General features: G+C 36.3%; 1 protein-coding gene across 5 annotated transcripts in view; it reads left to right on the top strand.

Annotated features, from left to right (window-relative positions):
- The window catches only part of SESTD1 (SEC14 and spectrin domain containing 1), a 49,119-nt gene extending 35,071 nt beyond the window's left edge, over positions 1-14,048 (top strand). For all 5 annotated transcript variants that reach the window (XM_014249536.2, XM_005519852.3, XM_014249534.2 and 2 more), the window contains 8 exons: positions 3,248-3,442; positions 4,042-4,156; positions 5,303-5,462; positions 8,111-8,192; positions 8,510-8,632; positions 9,526-9,717; positions 10,887-11,008; positions 13,300-14,048. In XM_014249536.2, coding sequence (XP_014105011.1) covers positions 3,248-3,442; positions 4,042-4,156; positions 5,303-5,462; positions 8,111-8,192; positions 8,510-8,632; positions 9,526-9,717; positions 10,887-11,008; positions 13,300-13,429 — 1,119 coding nt within the window. In that variant the 3' untranslated portion in view covers positions 13,430-14,048. The remainder of the gene's footprint in view (positions 1-3,247; positions 3,443-4,041; positions 4,157-5,302; positions 5,463-8,110; positions 8,193-8,509; positions 8,633-9,525; positions 9,718-10,886; positions 11,009-13,299) is intronic.

Below are 14,048 nucleotides of genomic sequence, written 5' to 3'. Positions count from 1 at the left end.
CCTTTTCAAGTATCAAAATAATTCTAAATACATGTAGTTATGAGCAATGTATTTTGGTTATGAGTATCTATGAATTTTGCATAGTGTATGATGATATGAGTTACAGAGGAAATTACCTGAGCAGTTATAGAACTAATATGGTCATTATATTTGCATATTATTTTTTTTTCCATTGTAGAAAAATATAGATTACAGGCTGTGATTTTTGTTGGGTTTAGTATGTTACAGCAGTCCTTAAATTTTCATGTAGAGTAGAAGGAATAAATTTACTTTTTCCTCTGCCAAAATGTCTGAGAAGTCCTGCACTTCTCAAGTGAGTAACTGAATGTTTTTGTCTCTATTAAACTACACTTACCAGTAGCTGAAACTGTCTTAAGACTTTCATAGATCAAGAATTTAGATATACTTTATGTTCATAATGACATCATGAGGATGCTATTTTGTAACTACACTAACTTTATGCCTTTGCTTCTAATTTTGAATACTTCCTAAGCTTCAGTAGAATTTGGTCTTTCCATTAGATGATTAACTATAATTAGTTTATGAATATTCAGTGCTCCCAAAGGGAGTTTTGCTCACAGTGCTGTTCACCTTTTCTGACTTTCCTTGATGTAGACATTAGCAATTTTTCCACTTTTCCTAAGTTCTGTTTGCAGTCATGGCAACTAAAATAAGTCACTAGGTTATAGTTTTTTGGACATAATTTAAGGGGAAAAAAACAACCCCAAACCTTTGAGAAACACAGCACCCTAGACAGCACTAGTTCTGCTGACCCCACCTTCAGTGAGTATGGTTTCCTTGCTGGATGCAGCAGTGCAGGTGTTCATGTTTGGTTAAGTAAATCCTGTTTCCTCTGTCTTGTTGCTTCAAGCTCTTCAAGCAGTGTGGAACCCAGTACCTTCTGAAGTGTAAAACATCATGCAGTTTAAATCCTAATTGGAAAGGAAAAAAAAATAAACACACAAAACACCCTAGACCAACTACTTCACTGACAAAAATAAATTTGAGTGTCTTTTAGTCATATTGGTATTTCAAACTGAAAAGAGAAAACCAGATTGAACATCCTTTCTTTTCACTTGGATATCTATAACAGAGAATTGTGATTTAGCTGCAACTAAATGCAGTTATTGAAATCATTGAAATCCCACTGAAGTTTGCAGGCTGCCCTACAGTGTTCTGAAGCACTGACAGCATGGAACACAGCTTGGTTCTCAGGTGCTGGCAGGAGTTTGCAGAAATAAATCAGAAAAAAAAAAAAAATATCAAAAGAAGTAATTGGAAGACCACTGTCCTACCTTAAATTTAGATGCCTGTTTAGAGATTAAAACCATTTTTTTTCGACAGTGCTAGAAAAATGTGCTTTGCCTTTTCCTTTGATTTTTAGTGTGCGCTTCCTCTTCCATTGTTTTCCTGCTTTTTCTCTCCTAATAAATGAATTGACAGTTTGTATGCTTGATTTCTTTCATCACCTTCTCCTTAATGTTGATTATAATATTTTGAAGAGACTTTCAAAAATGATTTGTTTTGAAGATACCTTTTTAGTTCAATTTACTCTGAAGTGAAAAAAATAATTTCCATAGAGTGTGCTTTGGTTTGTTTGTTTTTGTTTTTTTTTGTGGGAAGAGGGTGGTTGGATTTTTGAGGGGGGGGTTAATTTTCTGATAGTTTTATTCATGAGCAATACACTGGAACTGTTTTTGAGCAGGTCTTTGCTCCATGGGTTTGAGCTGTCACATACAACTGTGCCTAAGTTCTCCCATGAAAAACATGAGAAATGCACTTTTTATATGTGGTTTGCTGGTATCTTGATTTTACTGATAGCTTGATTGAAATCAATTACTGCAATTCTTACTTACTTTAATGCTAAAAATAAAAACTGGGGGAAAAAAGCCAAACCCCAAAATCTCTAAGCATATTCATCTAAAATTTTTTGACTTCTCATATTATAGTTTATATGTCACATTTAGCTGGATTTGTGTGTTTGGTGTTGAAAAGCTATGTTCTGTGAACTGATTGTGCTGAATCTGTGTATCTATAGTACACATGTCACAGTGGAAGATGTTCTCACATTATGTCATCATAGTTGCCCCTTTTGGGACAGATGAGAGATTTATTCTGCTCTTAAATTTTTGACTGATTGCTAATTTAACTTTTTCATTACTTTCTCTTTGTTCCCCTTCTTGCTCTTTTCATACTCTTTTTTTGCTGTGAGCAGATGGTAGAGGCAGCTTTGGGAAAAAAAGAAAAAAAATTAGAATATGGATATTTATACTCCGTTTTGCATGATTTGTCAATAAATGATGCAGAAGCTGAAGACATAATTTACAAAATTCTAAGCATCCCAACAGGAGTGAGACGAGAATACAAATTAAATATTGTAGGCCAATAGATGGTGCTGTTCCATAGAAATCCATAGGACACTTCAAGGTCAAAATTAGAGCTGTTGAGCAAACACGTTTTGCTTTGCAGACATCTTTGCATGTGACAGCAGTCATGCAAGATGTGGATGTGATCTGGATGTATCAAGCTGTTTTTAAATCTCCCCAAATTGTTAAATATTTGAACTATTTTCCTCTGCAAATACACCAACATGACAACATAACTAAATCTTATGTATGTAATCAGTAATAAAGCCATGTGAAAAACAAATCTGCACATTTTGAATTGAATAGTATAAAGCCTTTCTGTGAATAAGAAACAAGGATCATTTTGAAGTACCTGTGCATGGACTCTTTTGTTCAGAGGATAGAGATTGCTTCCACTTTGTCAAAAGCAGTATTTTTTCTAAATATTTTAAGAAAATTATTGCTCTTTTCAATCATGTCACTGAAAGTAACACCTGGATACTCCTGTGAACAGCTTATAATAGCTGATCACTTGGCAAAAGTGATCTTTTGTTTCAGTAGACCAGTGCAAACATTTAAGCACTAGAAATTTGTTTTGAAATACTGGAATTCCTCTTTCGGAGGAAGTTTGTGCTGGGACTAGGAGCCATGCATTGAACTCTTCCCATCTTTCTGCATTAATTTTTTTGTACTACAATGCATGTATTAACATTTACTGAGCACTTTATTGAGAGTTGATTTGAAATCAGGAATGCTTTTTTCCTTCTCTGTGAGATAATGCAATCTGTAATAACCTGCTTTTTCAATCTGATTATTTATTAGCCTGCAGCTGGATTTATACCATTTAAGAGAAATACAATTGTATTTGTCATTTTTCATTCTTCATCTTTTTGTGTTTCTAGGAGTGGTTTGCTGTGTATGTTGAGCTTAATCAGCAGATAGCAGCTCTTCTAAATGCAGGGGATGAGGAGGACCTTGTGGAATTGAAAGCATTGCAGCAACAGCTGAGTGATGTGTGTTACAGGCAGGCCAGTCAGCTGGAATTCAGGCAGAACCTATTACAAGCAGCACTTGAATTCCACAGTGTTGCCCAGGATGTAAGTGTTTCTTTTTAATTTTTTTTTGAGGCATTGTCGATAAATTAGTGCTTTAGTATTGTAAATGTTGAATAGATTGGAAAAATATTCAGGGAGATGAAGGGAAATATAATGTCACCTGGAAAATGCTGAAAGTTGTCATTTACTGCAATTGAAACACTGAGAAAATTGGCTCCCCCTTTTTTAAGAAGGGAAGCACTTTGTAGTATGTCTTACATTTCATTAGTATTTGAAATAGAAAGGTTATTAGTTGAAAAGTTACTTTCTTGCCCTTCTTTTTTTTTTATTTAGAGGCATATGCATTGTTTTAACTGGAATTTGTTATACTTTTCATAGCTTCTTTTTGTCACATGGCACGTTGCTTTCCTATATTTTTCTTAAACAAGTAGAATTTTGGATTCTCCCACCTTTTAGGGATGTGTGTTCTTGGATTGCTACAAGGCAGATGGGTCATTTATCTTTCACCTTGACTTTTATTTCCTGTAGCTGCAAAGTGAAATTTGAAAATGACAAATCTCCAGGCATTTTAGAAGATTGTAGACCCAACCATCTGAACCTCAAATTTTTTAAATATCAGCATTTATGTTCTTACATTTTAGTTGTCTCAGCAATTGGATGGTTTACTAGGAATGTTGTGTGTGGATGTAGCACCAGCAGATGGAGCATCAATTCAACAAACATTGAAACTACTGGAAGAGAAATTGAAAAGTGTTGGTAAGCAAGATACTTCTGCATTTCAGGCACACGCATTCTAATGAGTGCATTACAAAGGGAGAAACAGTAATCGCTTTTAAAAATCACCAAAAAAGCAGGGGGAAAAGGTCTTATGACTTCTGATTCCTCACGATGTAATCTTCCACTGAGCTACTTTGGGCTGGCTGATGCCATCTGCTGTGTAGTAGTTTTATCTGGAAAAATGATCCAGAACTGTTTTCTTTTAAATGCTTTGCGTCTAATATATATATATATATATATTTGTTACATGCCATTATCATGCATTTCATCTGTAAACAAACTTCTTTCCCCCCTTAATCTTCTTCAGTGACTTGGGATTACAGTGCTTAGAGATGATCTGTTTGTCTCCAGACATGACACCTTGATGATTAAGGTTTTGTCCACACAGTTTTAGAATGCTTGTATTGGGTGTTTTGCAGTAACTTTGAATGTATATGTTAATAAATGGCACATTGGAAGTTGTTACACTGTCAAGCATATGGAATTAATTATTTCAGTTGGAAGGGGTCTGCAGTGATTAGGTTGTTCATTAAGTTGTGGGAGAAAGAGCTGCAAAGAAAAATAATTGATGGTAGAAGTAGGTATGATTGGAATATAGCAGTTTGAAGCATAAATGAGATATTCCTTCAGGAAAACAGATAGTAGAGCTTCCAAATAACAGATGTAACAGCAGATCCCAAGGATTGGCAAATTTCAGTGTAAAAAAGTAAAAAGTTGTATCAGCCATATCAGATGTATTATAAAGTAGTAACTTCTGCCGGCAGTGGAAGAACACTTAGGCTTAGCAGTGGTAAATATTTTAGGGTTTATATAACTGTGTGGATGAAAAACATTAATTAACTATATATAAGCTGAAAAACTGACATGCTGTCAACTTCTATTCCTTTTCTTGTTAACTGCTAGGTCATAAAATAGCAAAGCCTTAGTTCTTTGTTAATATAGACAAATGCTCACTCAAACTTGAGTTGGAAAGGATGGTGAAGGACATAGCAATGTTCTTTTAATTTTCCATGTTCCAGTCTTCATCCATGTATGATTCTGTTGCATTTTATTTCTGTCAGTTGAGAAAAAAACCCACCAAAATTCTGAGTGATCGGTTTTTTTTTTTTTCCTTTCTCTTATTAGACTTAGGCTTGCAGGGCTTGCGTGAGAAAGGTCAAAGTCTTCTTGATCAGATATCTAACCAGGCATCATGGGCCTATGGGAAAGATGTGACCATTGAAAACAAAGAAAATGTGGACCATATCCAAGGAGTGATGGAAGATATGCAGCTAAGAAAACAAAGGTAAGAACAACAATTCTAGTCATTAAGATTTTTGTGTTAACAGCTCACTTTTTATACAATTTAGGTTTTTTAAAAGAGCCCATTTTGTTTTATTTTCAGTTAAGGGATGTATTAGAACTATATATTTGTAGTATATTTGAATGGGATAGAAACTTCCCTGACTAATCCATTGTAATGTATTCCGAAAAACAAGCACTTTTTATATTTTGGTGTACTGGATGGAGTACTTGAATGCTTTCCTCTGCTTGTAAATGCTCAAAAATTATACATTCTTTTTATATGGAGTTATGAAAATATGCAAGAGGGATCTTTTATATGTTGACAGTTTGAGATGGAAAGATAATATGACTACAGTAGTGGTGATGGGTGTTAAAATTACGTATTAAACAGCCTTGTTTATTGTCTTTATCATAAGCTCTATCCTTTGAGTATGGTATTTTCATTCCTGAAGATAGGAAGACAAATGAGATGGTCTTGGAGGGGACAGGGTACAAAGTGAAGGCACAGATTTTCAGTTTTCAAAAGAACAGGTGATGGGATAATGGACCATACAGTTGCCCCAGAACATGGGGTTTGTGAGTTTTGGAAAATTATACAGAGTGAGGGATGAAGTTCCAGTTGGGAAAAATCTTGGAGTTGAGTTTAGAAGAAGGATGGATTTTGCCTTTGTCCTCTTCCTCCGTAATTTGATTATTTGTAACTAAAGATATAGTAGTACTGGATTTTCTGTAGTACTGCCTTTTTTTTCCCACTCAACAATGTGAATGAATCAGATGCTATTGGTTGGAATCCCTGAGACAATATAATACTGCCCATAGAAAGGGCATAGAAATGTCTGACATTCAGGACATTGGCTGAGCAAAAAGGTGCCTCTAGGCAACAGCAAGGTCTAGTGAGCATCAAATTGCCCATTTTACAAATTAATTCTACTGTTCATAAACTTTTCTTAGGGAGCTTAGTGTAAGAAAGCATGTGTTGCAGTAGTGCTTAAAGAAATACTGTTACAAATCTGCCCTCTGAATCCTATTAATTTAAGCAATAGTTGTGTTTAGAGGGTCAGCTGCAAAAAGCTACAGAGGACATGTCACTGCAATAAAATGGCAGTTGGAATTCATTTCTGAGAGAAGAAATGTACATGGGAGAAAGAAAGACTTTATATACACAGTAATGGACTCTGAATCAGCTGTGAACTCAAAAATAAACATTGGAGAACTTGCAGAAATTGCTTTAGTGTTCAAACATACAGGGAAAAGCAAGTAGAATGGCAAGAAATTTTAGGAAAGGAATAAAAAATGGAAAGAAGAATGTCATTGTGTCACTGTATAGATTGGTAGTCCATTTCTGTTTGTGTTACACAATTCTGGTCCCTATTCTCAGAAGGGTTAATTGTGGCAAGTCAGTCAGAGGACTAAAACATCAATAATATTTCCAGACAAAGAAATGAAGCAGCTTGCAGATGTGGAATGATTAAACAATGTTTTTTAGCCTGGATAAGTGACAAAAAAAGTAAAAGGAGTAAGTATCTCTCAGTAGCATGTAATACTATTTTTTGCAACATTTAATTTGGTTTTTTCAAAGTTCTGTTGAACATTTCTTGTTATTTACATACATATGTGTTGTAATGTTTATTTTTAGGGGCATTTTGCTGCTTTATTTATGGTTTTGGAACCCATAAAGTGTTTTCCTGCATCGTTAGAGCAGCTGATGTCCTTTCTGTAAGCATTGCAGGACATCTAACAAAACACAGCCTGCTAACAAACTGTTCTTTGGAAGAGCTTATGTTTGTAACCAGTTTGGAAAAGATCATGCACACAGTCTTTTGCATTTGCTTATAAAGCCAACTGTTGTTGACATTAGTAATTCCATTTGCACTGAACAGGAGTGTGAGTCTTGCAGTCTACTTAGTAGGCTCTGAAATTGAGGTGGAAAGCATTCTGCTAAGATGTATTAGCTTAGGTCTCATTGTGGAAAGAGAACGACTTTCAGCACTTTTATTGGAATTCTGGAGAAAGAACTGCACACTGTGCTCAACTCAGAACAGGATAATTAGGGTCAGTTTTTATATCAATTAGATTTTCAAATAATTCCTGACAAGTAAAGTGAAGGGCATCATCGTATAAGGGTTCAGGTGTTACCATCTTCTGTTAGCTAAAAAGAAAAATGGAAAAATGTATTATCTTTTTAATAGCCTCATCATATTCATCAAGAAAACATTACCCCCAACAAACAATATGGTTCAGAATTATGACAGGTTGAAGCCAACATTCATCTGAATTTTAGTAGGATAAAGTCTGTCTTAGCCACATAAGCCTCTGTGTTGCAGAGCTTACCAGTGCAGCAAGGTAAGAAACCTGGGATGTTGCTGCAAGACCATGTAGGTGTCTCTGATGTTACTGCCTCCAGCTTAGCCATATCAGGAATCTTTAGCATCATTATTTTGGTGACTTGGAGTGCTCAGTTCTAATTATTGCAAGTTTCTTATTGTTCTCTGTGGCATTAGGTATTTTGGCCAAACCAAGCAGCTTTGATCAGCCTTTCATGAACACTTGTACCTTAATATTTCTCACTTGAAAACATTGTTTTCAATGTCAGAGTGTTTTGTGTCTGCTGTACATGTGTTGATGAGTCTTTCTGTGCTGCTCTTTAAGGTGTGAGGATATGGTGGATGTGCGGCGACTGAAGATGCTTCAGATGGTGCAGTTATTTAAATGTGAAGAGGATGCTGCTCAGGTATGGAAATACCTCCAGAATTTCATCCCTCTGGTCTTTGTAGTCCACTGGGTTGATTTATGGGGACTGGTAGTTTTAAAGTACTTTTTTTGCAACTTTGAAAAGTATTTTTATTTAGGGAATATGTACAGTGAAAATAAAGGATATAGCAATGTCTGAAAATAATCTATTTGGGGATTGCATGCATGATCTACCAGCTTGTGACAGCTCATTTAACTTCTTTCCTGTATCAAAAGTTTATGCTAGTACTGAAGTAATGCCCACCCTTCTGATTTAATTTTTTTCATTCATTTTTATTCTCTTGGCTTGTTTTTAAGGCTGTAGAATGGTTAAGTGAACTGTTGGATGCTCTGCTGAAGACACACATCCGACTGGGAGATGATGCTCAAGAAACAAAAGTGTTACTGGAGAAACATCGAAAATTTGTTGATGTTGCACAGGTGAAATACGGGGTTTCTTTAGCAATATGGGGTTTGTGCAGTTTCACATCCTTTCCTAAAAAGAATCAATATCAGTATGGACAGCCATTGAACAGCTGTCACTAGCCTTGCTGGTTTGCCTCAATGCCTGAGTGAAGAAATTGACTGCTGAAGTTGGCAGTGGGCCTGATGAGATGTTGCAGTTCCATCAAGAGCAGCAGTGCTGCAGGTCACTACCTTAGTTAACCTTCCCATAGGCAATGCAAGCAAGCAACCAAAGTTCATTGGCTTTTGTGAAAGACATATCTCAAGCAGTCTTTAAAATTACTTTTGACAAGCTGGGCCAAAGCATCTGGTCAGTTGCTTTGTCAGTCATTTACTGCTTTTAGGAGTGTCTAATTTGGACTCGTTAATTAACAGATGTGATGTTTTTTAATTCCACCTGTTGCACTGGAGCTGATTTTTCTCTTTTGATGAATAAGAGTTGAAGATGACAGGAGGATCATTTGCTGTTGCAGTGATGTGCCTCAGGGCACCTTGCTGCTGGCTGATCATAGACATGATGCCAGTGGTCAGGGAGACAGTCCTCTCAGGAGAGGATATCAAGTATTCCTTGGAAAATCCAAACAGCTTTACAGAATTTTTGGGAAGCTCTCTTCTTTTGCCAGTGTGAATGCTAGGCAGCAGCAGATACTGGATTTTTTTTGAGAGTGAAAGCACTGTTTCATCATTACAGTTTTATTCTTACTTCATCAGCATTTTCTAGTAGACCAGATTAGTTCAATGTACTTTGTGAACCTAAATTATGGAGCTCCCATAAACTTGCCTGCTCTGGCTTTAAGATGCTATTTTGCTCCCAGGTAAAGTGCAGAGTTTTTTCATGCACTTACTCTCCCATCCCCTCCAATTTTTAGAGTACTTATGATTATGGGAGACAGCTACTGCAGGCAACCGTGGTCCTGTGCCAGTCCTTGCGATGCACTTCAAGGTCCTCAGGGGACACACTTCCCAGACTGAACAGAGTGTGGAAACAGTTCACGGTGACTTCTGAAGAAAGAGTACACCGGTTGGAAACAGCTGTTGCATTTCATTCTACTGCTGAAAAGGTGAGTGTTGTGTTTTATTAAAATAAAAATTTCTTACCTGAGTTCAGGCAAACAAAATGTAAGAAATATGATGTTGCCAGTGTGTACATTTACCCTTTCTAAATAGCAAAAATAATAAAAATAAAAAGAATTTAAGTATATTTTCCCAGCCATTAACTTCAGTACTTAATGTAATAATTTTTCCTATACCTGTATTGGTATAGGGCCTGCTTAACAAAAAGGAGAACAGCACTCTTCAAATGGGAACTCTGATATTGATAATAAAGCATTTCTTTGTGTCTTTTAGACTGTAATTCTTAAAAGCCAGGAACACTTCTTTGTGCAAGGTGTGATACAAAGCTGACAGGTCATTTAAGTTCTTTGGAGAGTTAGAGGTGTATTGCCCTTTAAGCTGCATGAATTTTGGATGGGATAACCTCACAAACTGTAAATGAGAGCAGCTCTTGACACTTCAGTTTCCACACATGCTGTCTTGTTTCATCTTGTATTTTGCACCTGGGGGGTTTGAACGTGCCTTCTTCTTGAACATACCTCTACCTTGGTATGGTTTTCAGACTCCTGTAACCAAATGTCTCACGGCTGCACCCAGCCGGGTGATGCCAGAAGCACAGTGGAGGATGAGCAGTCAACAACAATGTGATGAGGAATAGGTGCTATTCAGTAACAGCTTACTGAAGGGGGAAAATGTTGAGAGCTTTCAAATGCTTGAATTTGAGACAGTGTCCTTTAATGTAGGTCATGAGGAGTAGGGCCTTTTTGTCCACAGACACTTTTTTTTGTGAAGCACTATGTTTTAAAAAATCAATTTAGATTATATATCTCAAATATTGACAATAAAATTGCATGTAACTGTAAAAAAAAAAAAAACCAAATCTTGCACATAGAAAAATAAATTCATTCTGTTATTGAAAGAGAGAATGGATTCAGAGTTGATTCATATGCTCCTTGGTTTTATTAATTTATTTGTATTAGTGGAAGATACTTTAAATTAAAATTAATTTAATGGATCTTAATCAGTATTTTCTTTTCTTGCATTATATATATCAGCTGGTCTCATGTCAACGTGGCAGTGAAAATGCCAAAAGAACATTCACTCTGCCAGTTAATGGCACTTAAAAAACTACTACCTTGTGTATTTTATTCTGTATTTTCTTTCTTCTATTAAACAGATTTTGCAGGAATGTCCAGAGCAGCCTGAAGCTTTTAATGAAATGGATCAATTTGATGAAATTGAAGCAGTTGGGAAATCACTGTTGGACAGACTAACAGTGCCTGTAGTTTATCCTGATGGGTATGTGGAATGGTTTTTCTAATGCCTTTGGAATAATGCTTTTGGTAAACTTTTTTTAATGGTGTCATATGCAGAAGAATCCTGGAGGTTTATTGCTGAAATAGAAAAGTGAGCATGTTGTTTTTAGAAAGTTTGAAATAGGACCTGCCTGCTTTCTGTGAAAAGATGGGAAAGAATTTTTAATGAGTATTATTAATGCACTGCCTTTCTAAAATAGTGATTTTTTCACACTGAATGACTATTAGATTTATGCAGTCTTTGCACCAGCACAGTATGCAGAAGTAATAGAAGAATGACCAGTCACAGTCTCTTCTCCCTGAAAAAAGATACCATATGAGAATTACAGGATTTCTATTTATTTGGAATTCTATCTATCTAAGCCAGTATATTGAAGATAAATTTATATTTGATTTATTCAGTAAACAAAACAGTGCTTCTCTCAAGAAGTGTTCATACTAACTTTAAATTGGTAGTATTCTTGAGCTACAAAAGCAAATTGAATTTGGAATCTCAGCCAGTTCTGTGTTAATTGATGTCTATTGTTATGCTGAGCTTGTAGTTAATTTCTATGTGAGTTACAGCCAAGCTATGGAACAAGTCTCTGGTGTGTAGGATTCCGTACCATAATGAGAAAGGTCTGAAATAAGTATATTGAATTAGAGGCTGAAACCTTATGAGACAGCATCAGGCAACTGCATTCTTCAAGGTTACTTGAAGTCTGTCTGAAAAATACAGTTGCAGGAAGCTGGTCATGAAAGTTTACTGTCATCTTATTTCCAAAATGCCATATGTCTTCTGGAGTGTAGATCCTTCAATATGGAGTGCTAATCATGAAGATGGGCCCAGGCCTGAATTAGTAGTGATTTTTACTGTTCTTTCATTAGTGAGTTCAAAAATAGTGGAGGTTTGTATAGCTGGGGAAGAAAACCCAAAAACAAACAAAAAACTGACCCAGAACCAGATCAAGAAGTGTTTGTTGAAGTATTTTAGTATAACTTCTGTATAGCAGATTCTAGTGACCTGGTAAAAGTAGCGACTGTTCAATCCTGAACATTATTTCTGACCCCTCTGGCATTTCAGTAGAATTTTCACTATCCCCCTTCACAGAAATGTTATTGTAGTTGTCCTGTATCTCAGTACCCCCTGCTCATCATCCTGGCATTCCGGTTTTGAAGTGTTTAACAAATACTTTGCAAAGAGTTTGCTCATTATTAGAAATAGTTGGAGATTCAGGAATGTGCCTAATGTCGTAAATGCTTGGGGGTGTTTTCATCAGTCTGTTCATCTCTTCAGACTTTTGCCAGTAACTTATTGGAAGTTCAGGTCACTGTTCCCTGTCCTGCTCACAGTTTCTGCTCTGTAAGAGGAAATGCTGTGGTCTGTGTGCAGTTATGCAGTCTGACCAGTTACCTCCTCAAATGAGTCTATTCCTGCATGAAATAACTTTCCACTATTGTCTGAAAGTCCTTTGGCCTACTACCATTTCCAAAGTGTCCAGCTTCTCTGCTTTGTAACTAGCTTTAATACCTGTTCATCTGAAACGCGTGTTGTGTTTAAACCCTCCCTTTGCTGACAGCTTGGTTAGTGGTCTCCCTTAACATTTCACCTGTTCTTTGTTGTATTTGAATTACACAGCCATGTGTAATTCCTTTCAGTTTGAGAGGTGGATGGCATAATTTGACAGCATGTGGTTGACTTAACTTGTGAAGAGTCCTTTAATAATGCGGCAATTTTATAAACTCAGAATTCATGTAGAGACAGGTATCATAGATAGTCACAGCATGCAAAATTGTCAGACTCATTTGGGGGAGAGACAGAGAAGGGAGGTAAGAAAGAGTGTTGGGAAGCATCCAGTTGTGCTTGTAGAATTGTGCCTTGCTGTTCAAATCATGGAATAGTTTTGGTTGGAAGGGACATTAAAAATCATCAGATTCAATCTCCCTGCCATGGGCAGGGGCACCTTCCACTAGACCAGGTTGCTCAGAGCCCCATCCAACCTGGCCTTGAACACCTCCAGCTTCTCTGGGCAACCTGTGCTAGTGTGTAATCACCCTCAAACTTCTGTTGGGAGTGTCTTTTGGATATGAAAGGTTCATTGAGTATGTGTAACGATTTCATAAAAATTTGCTCTTGAGTCTCATCACTAAGCCTTTTAAAGGTGGCATTTAAATGACAAGAGGAAAAAGTGGCTGGTTTTTTTTTTTATCTACTTTCTACTGCAATTAACAGGTGTGTTCATGTACTGACTTGCTTATTACTGGTAATTTATTGTGGTTTGGGTTTTTTCCTAGGTCTGAGCAGTACTTTGGGAGCCCAAGTGATATGGCTTCTGCAGCAGAACACATTAGAGAGAAGATGAAGTTAGTTAGCCTGAAAAAGCAGCAGCTGAGACAACCAGAAGCCACCACTCCAGAGAGCTAATACTGACCTTGTCTATGAATTCATAACAGGACTTCAGTTTGTAATCCAGCATGTTGTTTGCATATTACAGAATTTGGTATAATATATTAAAATGCATTTCACAGCTGTTATGAGTCTCATCTTTTTTTCAAAGTAAATGTTCTCAGCATCTTAATACTGTACATCTATCAAGCCATAATTCTTTAACATGCTATGAAACCATAGCCTCCAAGTATCTTATGAAAAGGAACTGTAAACTTTGCACTGAAATTTGCTGTAAAGCTTTACCTGAACTGTCAGCTGCTTCTTAGTTAGACAGCTGATGCAAGCTTTGAGTGGTGCTAATTAAAAGTGTTAGAAGTTCCATATTATGAAACTCTAGTTCTTTGCTTCCCCCATGCCCAGGTGATGTAGTAATTTTAGACTGTAAGGAAAGTATCTGCAGTGTAGACTGTGGTAACCCTGTAATTTTAATTTGAAATACTTTGGAAAAAAAAAAAATCATTTTTATTGTGCCAGTATGCAACCTGCCATCAGATCTTTGATATATCAAATTCATTAAACAGATGTTTTCCTATTTGTATTGATAATGTATTAAAAGCTGTTTGTGCTTAATAAAAATCATCTTTTTAAAATCTAA

This window comes from Pseudopodoces humilis, chromosome 8 (genome assembly GCF_049639895.1).
Source record: "Pseudopodoces humilis isolate 2021_Gansu_Grassland_sample_001 chromosome 8, ASM4963989v1, whole genome shotgun sequence".
In the NCBI taxonomy this organism is placed as follows: Eukaryota; Metazoa; Chordata; class Aves; order Passeriformes; family Paridae; genus Pseudopodoces; species Pseudopodoces humilis.
The sequence above is the reverse complement of the archived record's forward strand: the minus strand, read 5'-3'. Positions and strand labels throughout refer to the sequence as shown.